The sequence below is a fragment of the Somniosus microcephalus genome, chromosome 14 (assembly GCF_052327205.1).
Source record: "Somniosus microcephalus isolate GS21.2 chromosome 14, FLI_Smic_1.0, whole genome shotgun sequence".
NCBI classification, from domain to species: Eukaryota; Metazoa; Chordata; class Chondrichthyes; order Squaliformes; family Somniosidae; genus Somniosus; species Somniosus microcephalus.
In genome coordinates, this window is record NC_141000.1 from 48,734,543 (window position 1) to 48,749,291 (window position 14,749).

The window sequence follows — 14,749 nt, forward strand, 5'->3', positions numbered from 1 at the left end:
TCTAAATGCCGATTAATATTATCCCTCAGAATTTTTTCCAATAATTTTCCCACCACCGATGTTCGGCTGACTGGCCTGTAATTACTCAGTCTATCCCTTTCTCCCTTTTTAAACAACAGTACAATGTTAGCAGTGCGCCAGTCCTCTGGCACCATGCCTGTAGCCAGGGACGATTGGAAAATGAGGTTCAGGGCCTCCGCAATTTCCTCTCTTGCTTCTCTTAACAACCTGGGATATATTTCATCCGGGCCTGGCAATTTATCTACTTTCAAAGATGCTAAATCCCTTAATACGCCCTGAAGGCTCGAGAACCAGAGGACACAAATTTAAGATGATTGGCAGAAGAACCAAAAGCGACATGAGGAAAAACATTTTTTACGCAGCGAGTGGTTGTGATCTGGAATGCACTGCCTGAGAGGGTGGTGGAGGCTGATTCAATCATGGCTTTCAAAAGGGAGTTGGATAAGTACCTGAAGGAAAGAAATTTGCAGGGCTACAGGGAAAGGGCAGGGGAGTGGGACTCGCTGAAGTGCTCTTGCAGAGAGCCGGCACAGGCTCGACGGGCCAAATGGCCTCCTGTGCTGTAACCATTCTATGATTCTAATATTTCCTCTCTCACTATGTTTAGCTCATCTAATATTTCACACTCCTCCTCCTTAACTACAATGTCTGTATTGTCCCTCTCTTTTGTGAAGACAGATGCAAAATATTCATTAAGAACCATATCCACGTCTTCCGGCTCCACACACAGGTTAGCTTTTTGGTCTCTAATAAGCCCTACTCTTTCTTTAGTTTTCCTCTTGCTCTTTATGTATTTGTAAAATATCTTTGTGATTTCCTTTTTAATTTCACCCCTGCACTTTCTATACTCTTCTCGGCTTTCTGCAGTATTGAGCTCTCGGTATCAGACAAAAGCTTCCCTTTTTTGCCCCATCTTACTCTGTATGCCCCTTGACATCCAGGGGGCTCTAGATTTGGGAGTCCCACCCTTTTTCTTTGTGGAACATATAATTGCTCTGAACCCTCACTATCTCCTCCTTGATTGTCTCCCACTGCTCTGACACTGATTTACTTTCAAGTCGTTGACTAGTCACTGCAGAATGAGAGATTAGCCACAAAATTGATCATAACTAACCTTAGCTGGACCCATGATTTAAATCTGTTGGTCTTAAGTAGGATTCAGTTCAAAAAGTTGATCTTTATGCAAAAGAACTAAGCTCCCCTGACATCCTGGTGCAGGGGGATACTCATCATATGGCATGTGAGCCAACTGCATCCATTGCAAACCCAGGGGGATACTCATCATATGGCATGTGAGCCAACTGCATCCATTGCAAACCCAGGGGGATACTCATCATATGGCATGTGAGCCAACTGCATCCATTGCAAACCCAGGGGGATACTCATCATACGGCATGTGAGCCAACTGCATCCATTGCAAACCTCTGTTGCAGCTCTTGTATTGGATCCAACCAAGGCACATATTTCCTGCCCCACCAGTAATTAAAGGAGATCCAAGTCTACAATATGCTTCAGTCTCTGCTCCCCTGCCCGATGCTCTTCAATCTGTGCTTTCCCCAAGTTCTCCAGTCTACATGGTGATCTAATTGTTGGTGCCCCCCACCAGCCCCTCAGTTGTTGGTGCCTCCGCCCCTCCCCAGCCTCATTTCTGGTCCCTCCCCTCTGGTTTCTCGGCTGTTGCATCCTCTACTCCAATCCCCTAGTTGCAAATGCTTTCCTTCCAGCTGCCCAATTGCTTGTCCCTCCCACCCAGTAGCTGTTGTATCATACAAACCCTCCCAACTCTGCTTTGCCTCTCCCGGGGCTCCTGTTTGCTGCTGTCTGTTCCCCAACCTTCCAATTCTGCTGCCTTCTCCCCCTCCCATGGCCCCTCACCCCCACCCCAAGCCTCTCACTTGTTGCTGCCTTCCCCATGCCTGCAAAAGACAGGAATTCAATCCCCTATCTACCATTAAAGAATCAAGAAGAAAAGTAAATGCTAAAATTATTCCAAATTACAAGGCACCTGAGCTGATTATAGGGGCTTATAAAGGTTACTTTGTTATGGATTCTTTGTGGCACAAAACGCTAGTTAGAATCATAGAATGAAACATCACAGAAGGAGGCCATTTGGCCCATCGTGGCTGTGTTGGCTCTTTGAAAAAGCTATCCAATTAGTCCCACTTCCCTGCTCTTTCGCCATAACCCTGCAAAATTTTCCCCTTCAAGCATTTATCCAAATCCCTTTGAAAGTTATTACTGAATCTGCTTCCACCACCCTTTCAGGCAGTGCATTTTAGATGATAACTCGCTACGTAATTTTTTCCCCTCACATCGCCTCTGTTCTTTTGCCAATTACTTTAAATCTGTGTCCTCTGGTTACCGACCCTTCTGCCTCTGGCAACAGTTTCTCCGTATTTACTCTATCAAAACCCTTCGTAATTTTGAACACCTCCATCAAATCTCCCTTTAGCTTTCTATGCTCGAGGGAGAACACGTAACTGAAATCTTTCATCCCTGGTACCATTCCAGTAAATCTCCTCTCTAAGACCTTTACATCCTTCCTAAAGTGTGGTGCCCAGAATTGGCCACAATACTCCAGCTGGGGCCTAACCAGTGTTTTATAAAGGTTTAGCATAACTTCCTTGCTTTTATACTCTATTCCTCTATTTATAATGCCAAGAATCCCGTCTGCCTTTTTAACAGCATTCTCAACTTCTCCTGCACCTTCAAAGACTTGTGAACATACACCCCCAGGCCCCTCTGTTCCTGCACACCCCCAGGCCCCTCTGTTCCTGCACACCCCCAGGCCCCTCTGTTCCTGCACACCCCCAGGCCCCTCTGTTCCTGCACACCCCCAGGCCCCTCTGTTCCTGCACACCCCCAGGCCCCTCTGTTCCTGCACACCCCCAGGCCCCTCTGTTCCTGCACACCCCCAGGTCCCTCTGTTCCTGCACACCCCCAGGCCCCTCTGTTCCTGCACCCCCCCCAGGCCCCTCTGTTCCTGCACACCCCCAGGCCCCTCTGTTCCTGCACCCCCCCCAGGCCCCTCTGTTCCTGCACACCCCCAGGCCCCTCTGTTCCTGCACACCCCCAGGCCCCTCTGTTCCTGCACACCCCCAGGCCCCTCTGTTCCTGCACACCCCCAGGCCCCTCTGTTCCTGCACCCCCTTTAAAATTTAAAATGGTAAAATTGCCTCCCCTCATTCTGCCTACCAAAATGAAACACTTCACAGTTAAATTTCATCTGCCATGTGTCTGCCCATTTCACTGGTCTGTCTATATCCTCCTGAAGTCTGTTACTATCCTCCTCATTGTTTACTACATTTCAGTTTTGTGTCATCTGCAGACTTTGAAATCATGCCCTATATACCCAAGTCCAGGTCATTAATAACTTCTTCTTCTTAGGCAGTCCCTCGGAACCAAGGATGACTTGCTTCCACATTAAAAATGAGTTCGCAGGTGACTGATGAGTCCAGTGCAGGACCTACAGTCTCTGTCACAGGTGGGGCAGACGGTGGTTGAAGGGGTGGGTGGGTGGGTTGTTTGGGTTGACGTGCGCTCCTTGCGCTGCCTGCGCTTGGCTTCCGCTTGCTCCCGGCGAAGAGACTCGAGGCGTTCGGCGCCTTCCCAGATGCTTCTCCTCCACTTTGTGCGGTCTTGGGCCAGGGATTCCCAGGTGTTCGTGGGGATGTTACACTTTTTCAAGGAGGCTTTGAGAGTGTCCTTGAAGCGTTTCCTCTGCCCACCTGGGGCTTTCTTGCCGTGCCGGAGCTCCGAATAGAGCGCTTGTTTTGGGAGTCTCGTATCAGGCATGCGGACGATGTGACCCGTCCATCGGAGCTGATTGAGCGTGGTCAGAGCTTCGATGCTGGGGATGTTGGCCTGAGCAAGAACACTGACGTTGGTGCGCCTATCCTGCCAATGGATTTGCAGGATCTTGCGGAGGCAGCGTTGGTGGTACCTCTCCAGTGCTTTGAGGTGCCTGCTGTACATGGTCCATGTCTCTGAGGCATACAGCAGGGCAGGTATCACTACTGTTCTGTAGACCATGAGCTTAGTGCCGGGTTTGAGGTCCTGGTCTTCAAACACTCTCTTCCTCAGGTGACCGAAGGCTGCACTGGCACACTGAAGGCGATGTTGGACTTCGTCGTCGACGTCTGCCCTTGTTGACAGTAGGCTCCCGAGGTATGGAAAGTGGTCCACGTTGTCCAAGGCCTTGTCGTGGATTTTGATAATTGGGGGGCAGCACTGTGTGGCGGGGGCAAGTTGGTAGAGGACCTTTGTCTTACGGATGTTTAGTGTAAGGCCCATGCTCTCGTACATTTCAGTGAAGGTGTTTACGATGGTTTGGAGTTCAACCTCCGAGTGAGCGCAGACGCAAGCATCGTCTGCATACTGTAATTCGACGACAGAGGATGGGATGACCTTGGATCTGGACTGGAGGCGACGGAGGCTGAACAGTTTCCCGTTTGTTCTGTAAATTAGCTCCACTCCAGTGGGGAGCTTACTGAGGGTGAGATGGAGCATTGCAGCAAGGAAGATTGAGAAGAGCGTTGGTGCGATGACACAGCCTTGCTTGACCCCGGTTCATACGTGAATTGGGTCTGTGGTGGAACTGTTGGTCAGGATCACGGCTTGCATGTCGTCATGAAGCAGGCGGAGGATAGTGACAAACTTTTGAGGGCAGCCGAATTTGAGGAGGACACTCCATAATCCTTCACAGTTGACAGTGTCGAAGGCCTTTGTGAGATCAAAGAAGGCCATGTACAGTGGTTGGTGCTGTTCCCTGCATTTCTCTTGTAATTGACGTGCGGTGAAGATCATGTCCATTGTGCCCCTTAGTGGGCGGAATCCGCATTGCGACTCTGGGAGGAGCTCTTCGGCCATTGGGAGAAGGCGATTGAGGAGGATTCTTGCGATGACTTTCCCTGTGGCAGATAGCAGGGAAACTCCTCTGTAATTACCGCATTCGGACTTGTCACCTTTATTGTCATTAATATACACCAAAAAGAGCAGTGGTCCTAATACCGACCCCTGGGGGACACAACTGTACACTTCCCTCCAGCCTGAAAAACAACCGTTCACCACTACTCTCTGCTTTCTGTCCCTTAGCCAGTTTTGTATCCATGTAGCCACTGTCCCTTTAATCCCATGGGGTTTAATTTTGCTAACAAGTCTATTACGCGGTGCTTTATCAAACGCCTTTTGAAAGTCCATATACACAACATCAACTGCACTACCCTCATCAACCCTCTCCGTTACTTCATCAGAGAACCTAATCAAGTTAAGTAAAAAGTAGTTAAACGAACTTGACGAACTGTATCTAGTGATTTGATTCCTTTGGATTCCTGTTGGCATTTACAGGTGCTAGGTTGTTAGAAATGAGCACTTGGACCTGCCTAATTGGGAGGGAGGGGGAGTGTATGAGTACTGCCCTCAACAAAGTCACTGTTTTAGAATTTGTCCCTCAGTAAAAGTTAGTGGCCTAGAAATTGGGGTGAGGCGCCAAGTTCGCCTGGGCGCAGATTTTTGCGCAGCGTTCGGAGCAGTAGCGATCGTCAGATATTCAGCCTCAGTGCCCCTAGAGGGAGATGGGGTGCGGCTTGAGGCGCTCCGTGTCCCTCTTAGGGCGCTGAAAGTGAATTTCGCAGTGCAACGTGCCGCAGCGCCACACGCTGCGGCACGGCACGCTGCGCTGCTGCAGGCCTTCCTCCCATTGTTAAGGGGGAGGGGCCTGCAGCAGCGCGAACCCCGATCGCGAGTGCCGGCAAAAGAGCCCGGCACCGTGGAGAAGTGCCGGGCTCTCGGGAAACAGCCAGCAATGCCGCGGGGGGGGGGGCGGGGGGGGGGGTCTGGAGGCTGGGGACGGAAGTGCTGGCAGGCGGCTGCCGAAAAAACCGGCCGCCCCGCACCTCCACCTTAACTTGCGCCTCTGCCGGCGCAGTAAGGCCACGTGAACCGGGCGCGGGTAGTGAACGGCGCAACAGCGCCGTTCGCTACCAGATATCGCGAATGGGGCGCTGCACACACCGATGACATCATCGGTGGCGGCGCAGCGCAACAGGCTAACACCACAATTAGCGCCCCTGTTGAATATCGCGGGAGGCGCAGCCAGTGGCGCTACAGCCACTGGCTGTCTCTTTAGGCGCTAACAAGTGGCGCTACTCACCCAATTTCTCCCCCAGTGAGTTTCCTAGCCTAATGGGTTACTAAATGTGTTACAAAGCCATACAGTCTAGGAAGATTCCAGGTTTGATCCCCAGTCACATTCATAGATACTTTTCAGACAAGTGGTAGATTAGTAGAAAGCATTTGCATTTCATAAAGCTCTGCGTTGTAACAGAAAAAATATTTTTTGACGTAATAACATTAAATCCTTATGATACACTGAAATCAGTGTGGCCGCCAGGTTGAGTTTGTAAGAAGAAAAACTCAGAGAAATATTTTATTCAGTGTATCTGTGACCCACTGCTTTGAACATTTGTAGGTCTTTCAGATGATCATTAGTCATAGAGCAGTCAGGCAGCCAAGCATTTCTACGGGGATAGCATGCATGGGATGAAAGAGCTTGCATAATAGAGTTCATGAAAGCCACTCTTCCAGATTAAATCTCTCAGCCATTGTTGCCTGTTAAAATTGATTTGCCGGATGTTTTCAGTGGCACTATGGACTGAATCTTAACTCCCAAAAACAGATGGGTTGGTGTCAGGTCAGAGGTTAAAATTGTAAACATCCGAAGCAGGAACCCAACCCGCCTCGAACCCATCCACTTCCGGTTTTAACAGAGACGGGACGAAGGGCGGGTGACCAATCCACTCACGGGAAGCGGGTCGGTCATTTAAATATTATAATGAGACTGCCTGCCTTTATTTTAACAGTCGTTCTATTTTGAACTCCTGGCGGCCGGATTTCCCAGGCCTCGGGAAACCCAGCAGCTGAAAGGAGGTGAGAAGGGCTGAATCTATAAGGTAACTGCCTTTACAGCACTGCTTGTGGGCCAGGAGGAGCAGGAGAGCTTCCTCCAGGCCCAACAAGCTGCCCAGTAAACACCTGCTCCCTCCCCCCCCGCCATCTGTCTGTTTCACCCCCCCCCGACCACCATTGGACCCCACCCCGATCTCCTCAGCTTCAGCCTTGTGAAGCAGGCTTCCCGCCCAGTAGGCCTCTAGCCTGTCAATCAGGCTGCCTGTGGGCGGAAACCCGGCAGAAAGAAATTTAAAGGAGCTCTGCAGTTTAAAAACTGTAGGGCATAAAGGAAACCCGTTTTTCTGGGTATTCTGACCTCACAACAGCCCCACCACCACCACCACAGAACTCGCCTACGGGCTAAAATCCAGGCCTATGAATCTAGCCAGAAACACCAGAAACATTAATCCAGCAGAGGGACCCTCCGCATTAGTCTGCAGTAAAATGTTGCCTTGTTCACACACCTTTGGGAACTGTCAGTGATGGCCAGATAACCCACCCTTGAAATGTTCTATGTAGTTGACATAAACACTGAACGAGTACAAACCTTGAAAGATATATTCTAGTAAATTGTAAGAGCAATATGCTGTCACAAAGTTCCATACAAATACATCTGGCTATAACAGATTTGGTTGTTAAAAATGCCAAGAACCATGATGGATCTATCTGCCAGCTCAGTCTCCACTCTAAAGATATATGGCAGATGAGCAACTGGGGATGAGCAGACTGGACTCAAACAGCCCGTATGTGTTGGCATTTAACAATTCTTGTCATAGCTCTGTCACTTGTGCATTCTTGATTTCTGTCGGAATAGTATCTCAACCAGTTTATCATTTAACTTCCCCCAATTTCTTGCAGCACCATGGTTGTAGCAAATGAAAGAAATGAAGATTTTTTTGCCATCATATCAATTGTAAGCTTATACTTTAGAATGTTATTACTTGATAAGTCCTAAAGCCTCTTAGCATCTGGTATTTTTTAATCAATCTTATTTTCAGAAATCTTCTTCTTCTTAGGCAGTCCCTCGGAATCGAGGATGACTTGCTTCCACATTAAAAATGAGTTCTCGGGTGACTGATGAGTCCAATGCAGGACCTACAGTCTCTGTCACAGGTGGGGCAGACGGTGGTTGAAGGGGCAGGTGGGTGGGGTGCTTGGGTTGACGTGCGCTCCTTCCGCTGCTTGCGCTTGGCTTCCGCTTGCTCCCAGCGAAGAGACTCGAGGTGTTCGGCGCCTTCCCGGATGCTTCTCCTCCACTTTGTGCTGTCTTGGGCCAGGGATTCCCAGGTGTCAGTGGGGATGTTGCACTTTTTCAAGGAGCCTTTGATGGTGTCCTTGAAGCATTTCCTCTGCCCACCTGGGGCTCTCTTGCCGCATCGGAGCTCCGAGTAGAGCGCTTGTATTGGGTGTCTTGTATCGGGCATGCGGACATTGTGACCCGCATCGAACGTGGTCAAAGCTTTGATGCTAGGGATGTTGGCCTGAGCGAGAACACTGATGTTGGTGCATCTATCCTGCCAATGGCTTTGCAGGATCTTGCAGAGGCAGCGTTGGTGGTACCTCTCCAGTGCTTTGAGGTGCCTGCTGTTCATGGTCCATGTCTCTGAGGCATACAGGAGGGCAGGTATCACTGCTGCTCTGTAGACCATGAGCTTGGTGCCTGGTTTGAGGTCCTGGTCTTCAAACACTCTCTTCCTCAGACGACCAAAGGCTGCACTGGCACACTGAAGGCATTGTTGGACTTCGTCACCGACGTCTGCCCTTGTTGACAGTAGGCTCCTGAGGTATGGAAAGTGGTCCATGTTGTCCAAGGCCATGTCGTTGATTTTGATAATCGGGGGGGCAGTACTGTGTGACGGGGGGCAGGTTGGTAGAGGACCTTTGTCTTACGGATATTTAGTGTAAGGCCCATGCTCTCGTACGCTTCGCTGAAGGTGTTGACGATGGTTTGGAGTTCGACCTCCGAGTGAGCGCAGACTCACATATAATCAAAGTTAAAGGAAAAGTACTTGGCTCAAAAAATTTGTATTAAAAGTGTGCTCATTAAGGTAAGGGATGTTAATATCGTGAATGGAATAGTTTCGATTTCATTCACCCAGTGACCTACATTGTATGGTGAGTGGTGCTGCTCACCATGCTGCTCATGAGGAGCTCCCTGTACCAGCTGCCCCCCTAGTAAAGGCCCAGACCCACACTTTTCAGTTGTCTAATGACCAAAGTGACTACAAGAAGCCACACCTGGTGCTGGAAGTGACAGACTTAGTAGTCTGATATCTGAGCCAGGCAGGTCTATTGTATGTCCGGGCACTGTTGATGATCCATCAGCCAGTCTGGCTTGCTAATGGAACCCAGAGAGGTAAACCTATTACTTGGTGCGGGGATTCTTCCCACCTGGCTCTAGATAATCTGACAGGAAACACACCAATGACCTGCCCTGCTAAACTGTACAGCTTTTGCTGGTCAAACTCCAGCAGTTACCCCTGTGCACATTTGGGGATCTATAAGCCTCGTTTCTTGCAAACTGTGCCTAAACTCTTTGGACTTGGGCAAATGAGATCTGTACATAAGAGGAGATAATGTACACTCCATATTGGGCAAATAGAAACCCTACAAGTGGGTGTAGATTTATCAGAGCATGAATTGGAGACGCTTAAACAAGGTGATGGACTTCTACACTTATCAGACATCCAGCTAACCAAAAAACAGCATCTAGTGATGGCAAATGACACTCCCAGGTGAGGTATAGCACATTAGGGTGCAAAGCTACTCTGCTGAACCTCAGGCCCACCCTGTACTGTGCCAATGTGACTTTTTTCCATTGTGTTCATCAGCCATCCTGTGGCTTTTTTGAATGAGATTGGACCATTTCACACAGCGGGCGGTTGGGAGGGCAAGTGGTATGTTGGCCTTCGTGGCAAGAGGGTTCGAGTACAGGAACAAGGATGTCTTGCTACAGTTGTACAGGGCCTTGGTGAGACCGCACCTTGAGTATTGTGTGCAGTTTTGGTCACCTTACCTGAGGAAGGACGTTCTTGCCATGGAGGGAGTGCAGCGAAGATTCACCAGGCTGATACCTGGGATGGCAGGAATGACGTATGAGGAGAGATTGTGTCGATTGGGCTTATACTCACTGGAGTTTAGAAGATTGAGAGGGGATCTCATCGAAACCTATAAAATTCTGTCGGGTCTGGACAGACTAGATGCAGGAAGGATGTTTCGGATGGCCAGGGAGTCCAGAACCAGGGGTCATAGTCTAAGGATAAGGGGTAAGCCATTTAGGACTGAAATGAGGAGGAATTTCTTCACCCAGAGAGTGGTGAACCTGTGGAATTCTCTGCCACAGAGGGCAGTGGAGGCCAGTTCATTAAATATATTCAAGAAAGAGTTGGATATATTTCTTGAGGCTAAAGGGATCAAGGGATATGGGGAGAAAGCAGGGACAGGGTACTGAATTTGGATGATCAGCCATGATCTCATTGAATGGCTCGAAGGGCCGAATGGCCTATTCCTCCTATCTTCTATGTTTCTATGAAACAATTCACTATATTTTATTTGGGCCCTAATTTCACTTGACAACTGGGGCCTTGACACTGATGGCAGTTGTGATTAAAGGGGCCCTTTTTGAAGAAGCTAGTTTGTAAAGTTTTAATTTACCTGGAATAGCCTGGTATTTATGGGAACTTGCATGCTTCTGTTGTAAAAAATAATTGCATGAAATTTGTAAATTGTACCAAAATTGATTACTTATTTTATAGATACATTTGTAAAACAAAATGCAGTCTGCGTCACTACTTGTCCCCACTCCAGCGAGCACTGGCCATAAGGCATGCTGTAGATCTCCACAAGATGTCTCAGCCATTTTTCCCACCTTTAAGGCATTCTCGATTCCTCTCAGCTTACTCTTTCAGTGGGCAATCTCCTTACTGCTGGTTCCATCCTTTTGTTCCAATCTATTCCTGTGTCAGAAATTTTTCCTGTTTGGGTGCTGCCGATTCTTGCAGTGCAGAGCTGCCAAAAGGCAGATAGCGACGAAGTGCTGCACTGATTTCTTTCTTTTTGCCTACACTGCATATTTTGTTGGAAACAAAGAAATAACTTTGACGTATAGGAGTTTCAAGAACACAAGATTGTACAAACAAGATAAAGCCATCAGCCTATCCAGCTTGCTCCATTATCCAGGTCTGTTTTCAGCATATAATCTGGCCACTTTTTATCTTTTTCCTGTCCCAAGCCCATATCTCTTTACTCTCTGCTGAAGAAATGGCTAGACAGTCTGCATGGATTTCAGTATTGCTACATGGTTTTATGTTCACAGGATAAATGTAACACGTGGAGTAATGTTTAGTCACAGGACTGTTTTGAACATTTCAGTGGAGCCTGAGTTTACAAAACTAGGCGATAGTCTATTCCATAGGTAAACAAAAACCAGATTAACTGATCATTCATCTTGTTGTTTTGGGATCTTTCTCTGTAGAATAATTGCTGTGTTTATCTACATGACCAACACTGCACTTAAAAATAATTCATTGTATATGAAGCACATTGAGACTTTTATGAGACACATGATAAGGCTCTATATAAAGATAAATATTCCTTTTCTTTAGATGGCTCCCGATGTGAGCAATGTATTACTTATCCAATGTGTAGAGTTTGGTCTCATGGCTCTTCAGTTCTAGCCCGAGCAATTCACCTTATTTATTATTTATTATTACTTTCATTAATTTAATTCAGAGCTCCCCTTTTCTTCTTTCGAATGATGATAATGGCCCTGAAATTCCACAGCAGTTCTCTCAACCTGCTATAACTTCAGTGGAACCCCTGGTATACCATTTTATGGAGGGTGTCACTGATTTTCTGCCAAAATTACAGCAGTAGATCAGGAAATCTGTAGAAAATCCAAGCGGATATCTTTAACTTTCTTAGCCTCTCTTCATAATTCAGTTATGGCATCATCTCTTTTGCTTTTCTCTGGATTCTTGCCTGCGTATTTTTTTAATAGAGTCTGCACTTGAACAAAAAACTCCACCTAACCTTTCTTCAAAAATAGAAGTTATATCAATCACATTTTGTACAAATAATGGCTGTGCAGGAGGGAATTATATAAAGAATACTGAATATCTCCAAGAGAATTGCAAAGCACTGATACACTTGAGGAGAGGCTCCTGTTTTTCTAAACTGTGGCAGCCTTTTAGCAAGACTCTCCCTGCATTCCACCCTCATGGTTTACTAAAGTTACGTGAACCCAAGGATTGTTTGCCACCTTAAAGTTTAGCAGTCATCTGTTATCACTTTCAGTAGATTGAGAAGTTTTGCCTTAAAATTAATCTTACTGTTTGATGTGGAGATTTTCTGATGCCAGTTAAAGATGAAAGCTGTGTTGCATATTGTAAGGCCTGAAGGTACAACAGCACATGAAAGGGCCTGTGGTATTATCGGGTTACAGAAAAATTCACTGTCTTATATACAACATAATATAAGCCAGCAATGTAATAGAGGGGCTTAACTGACATCTTAAACCTCGGAGTTGGTCACTGAGTCTAAGTCCAAGATTATATTATTGCTTTTTAACTCCTGTCTACCTTTTATTTATTTACGCCCATATTTATTTATTTTTTAAATATCCAATTATGCTTTTTATTCTTGGAGTTATGCATTGCTGATGATTTTCTTGTATTTACAGCTGCCTTAAATTCTTGTTTAGTCATGTCGGCATGTAATAAACTTGTACAGTGCAAGCAAGTGTATAATATTGATCCTGTGACTGACACAGGTACATTGCAAGGTTATTTTGTTGCACTAAGGTATTAGGTACAAGCTTCCTTGTGTTTATTATAAAGTGAACCTCTTGTTTCAGGTGAGGATGAATTGCTGAGTCCTCCCCAGGGTACAAGCACTGGATTGGAGGAAGTGATGGAGCAGCTCAACAATTCCTTTCCAAGCTCTCGACGTAAGTAGATTTCAAATCTTGACAGTGTTGCAGATTAGCCTCACAAGCTGTTCGCCTGACGACATTTCACATTCCTGGACAGTATGAGGGAGCTGAATGAATGTTGGTAAAATAGCAACTAAAAACAGGAAAACACTTGAGGTTACTAATGCTGCCCGCTGATGTTAATTCAGCTCTCTCTTATCTTCAAGGCAGTCCCCCTCCCCCCTATCCCAATCAGCACTCTGTACTTAAACAAATATTTGTAAAAAGCCAGCAGAAAGGGTGCAGGAAAAGCTGAAGAACACTTCCTGTGAAAATGCCATTTTTACAATGGGTCTCAGTGCAATAAATAGAGCAGATATGATGAGGAGCCGTGGGATACATAGTCTAACCTAATCACTTGGGAACAAATTAGTCAGGGCCATGGGTGGGATATAGATTGTGTCTGTGGCTCCTCATCATGTATTACGCTCACACTACATGTTAGGTAAGTACTTCAGTAATAAGAATTGGAATGAAATATTAATTTTAAATACAAATTATATTTATGTGTAGGTGCCAGACTAGTTCAATGATATCAGTGATATCTGTTATGTCCTCCTTTATGCCATCACCCCTCATTGAGGTAACATTATTGTGTGCTATAATTTTTGTCTCCGCGCTAAAAAAATTCTTAGTTTAAGCTATTTGGAACACTTACATTGTGATTCTTTTTGCCCCGACAGTCATTGTTAAATATTAGACAGTTGCAAACAAAGATCTGTGACTTCACTCGCAGAATAAAGACTGTACAGTTCACTGATAGTGAGGATTCTCAATGAGACCCATTTACTAAACTCCAATGTGTCTCTGATCCGAGTTTTGTTTTTGATCAGCCATTAGCTATCACTCCCTGACTCTCAGATGGTGACTAGCTGAAGCTTGCAGACAGAAAAGCCCCAGTCACTGGCCCTTGCTAAGTTACCTGAGCTCTGATAGAAAGGTGCTACATTGGCTTCAGTGCATCTGAGTTTAGTTGAAGAAAATTGGCCACGGTCCTGTTTCCGATTGCCAGGACCCCTGCTTGAATGTGCTCGTGTGTAAATGATAGGATAGGATCGGGCTCAGCTGCGATTCCCTCCTCCCCCTCCTTGCTACGCAGTTGAATAACCTGTTGACACCCTCTGTATAGGTTCACATGTGAAGGACATTCACTTGAGAATTGTACTCTGAGAACTGTACCCGAGTAACGGGTCAACACCTTTCGGGAAGGAGGAGGAGAGGGGGAACATTGGCAGGAAAAGAATGAATAAACATCAACATTTTTTTTGAAATAATCGAATACTGAGCTGTATGGTGGGGAAGAATTTTTACTGTTTGGAGAGCATTGCTGTGCAAGTAGAATCAACGGGATGGGGAGATTTCTCTGGTTTACTGACACTGTAAATGCTTATATAATTATTTCGCTGTTCCTTATTTCTGAATTTTGCTACAAATACTGAACGGAGGAAATTTTCATGAATACATTCACTACACATAGCAACTGGAGAACTTGTAATAAAAACAGAAAATGCTGGAAATAATCAGCAGGTCAGGCAGCATCTGTGGAGAGAGAAACAAAGTTAACGTTTCAGGTCGATGACCCTTCGTCAGAACTGGAAAAAGCTGGAGATGGAACAGGTTTTTAAGCAAGTGCAGGGGCAGGGAAAGGGGGGAGGGGAGGAAAGAACAAAAGGGAAGGTCTGTGATAGGATGGAAGGCAGGAGAGATTAAAAGACATTAAGAGATGGTGCAAGGCAAAAGGAGATGGTGATGGGACGAGTTAAGAAACAAAAGATGGCTCTAGATGAAGTGTAAATGGCACTGGCAGAA

The 14,749-nt window shown here is 46.5% G+C and overlaps 1 protein-coding gene across 10 annotated transcripts in view; it reads left to right on the forward strand.

Annotated features, from left to right (window-relative positions):
- The window catches only part of dmd (dystrophin), a 2,562,635-nt gene that overhangs the window by 2,533,286 nt on the left and 14,600 nt on the right, over positions 1-14,749 (forward strand). For all 10 annotated transcript variants that reach the window (XM_086007360.1, XM_086007362.1, XM_086007361.1 and 7 more), the window contains one exon: positions 12,824-12,916. In XM_086007360.1, coding sequence (XP_085863486.1) covers positions 12,824-12,916 — 93 coding nt within the window. The remainder of the gene's footprint in view (positions 1-12,823; positions 12,917-14,749) is intronic.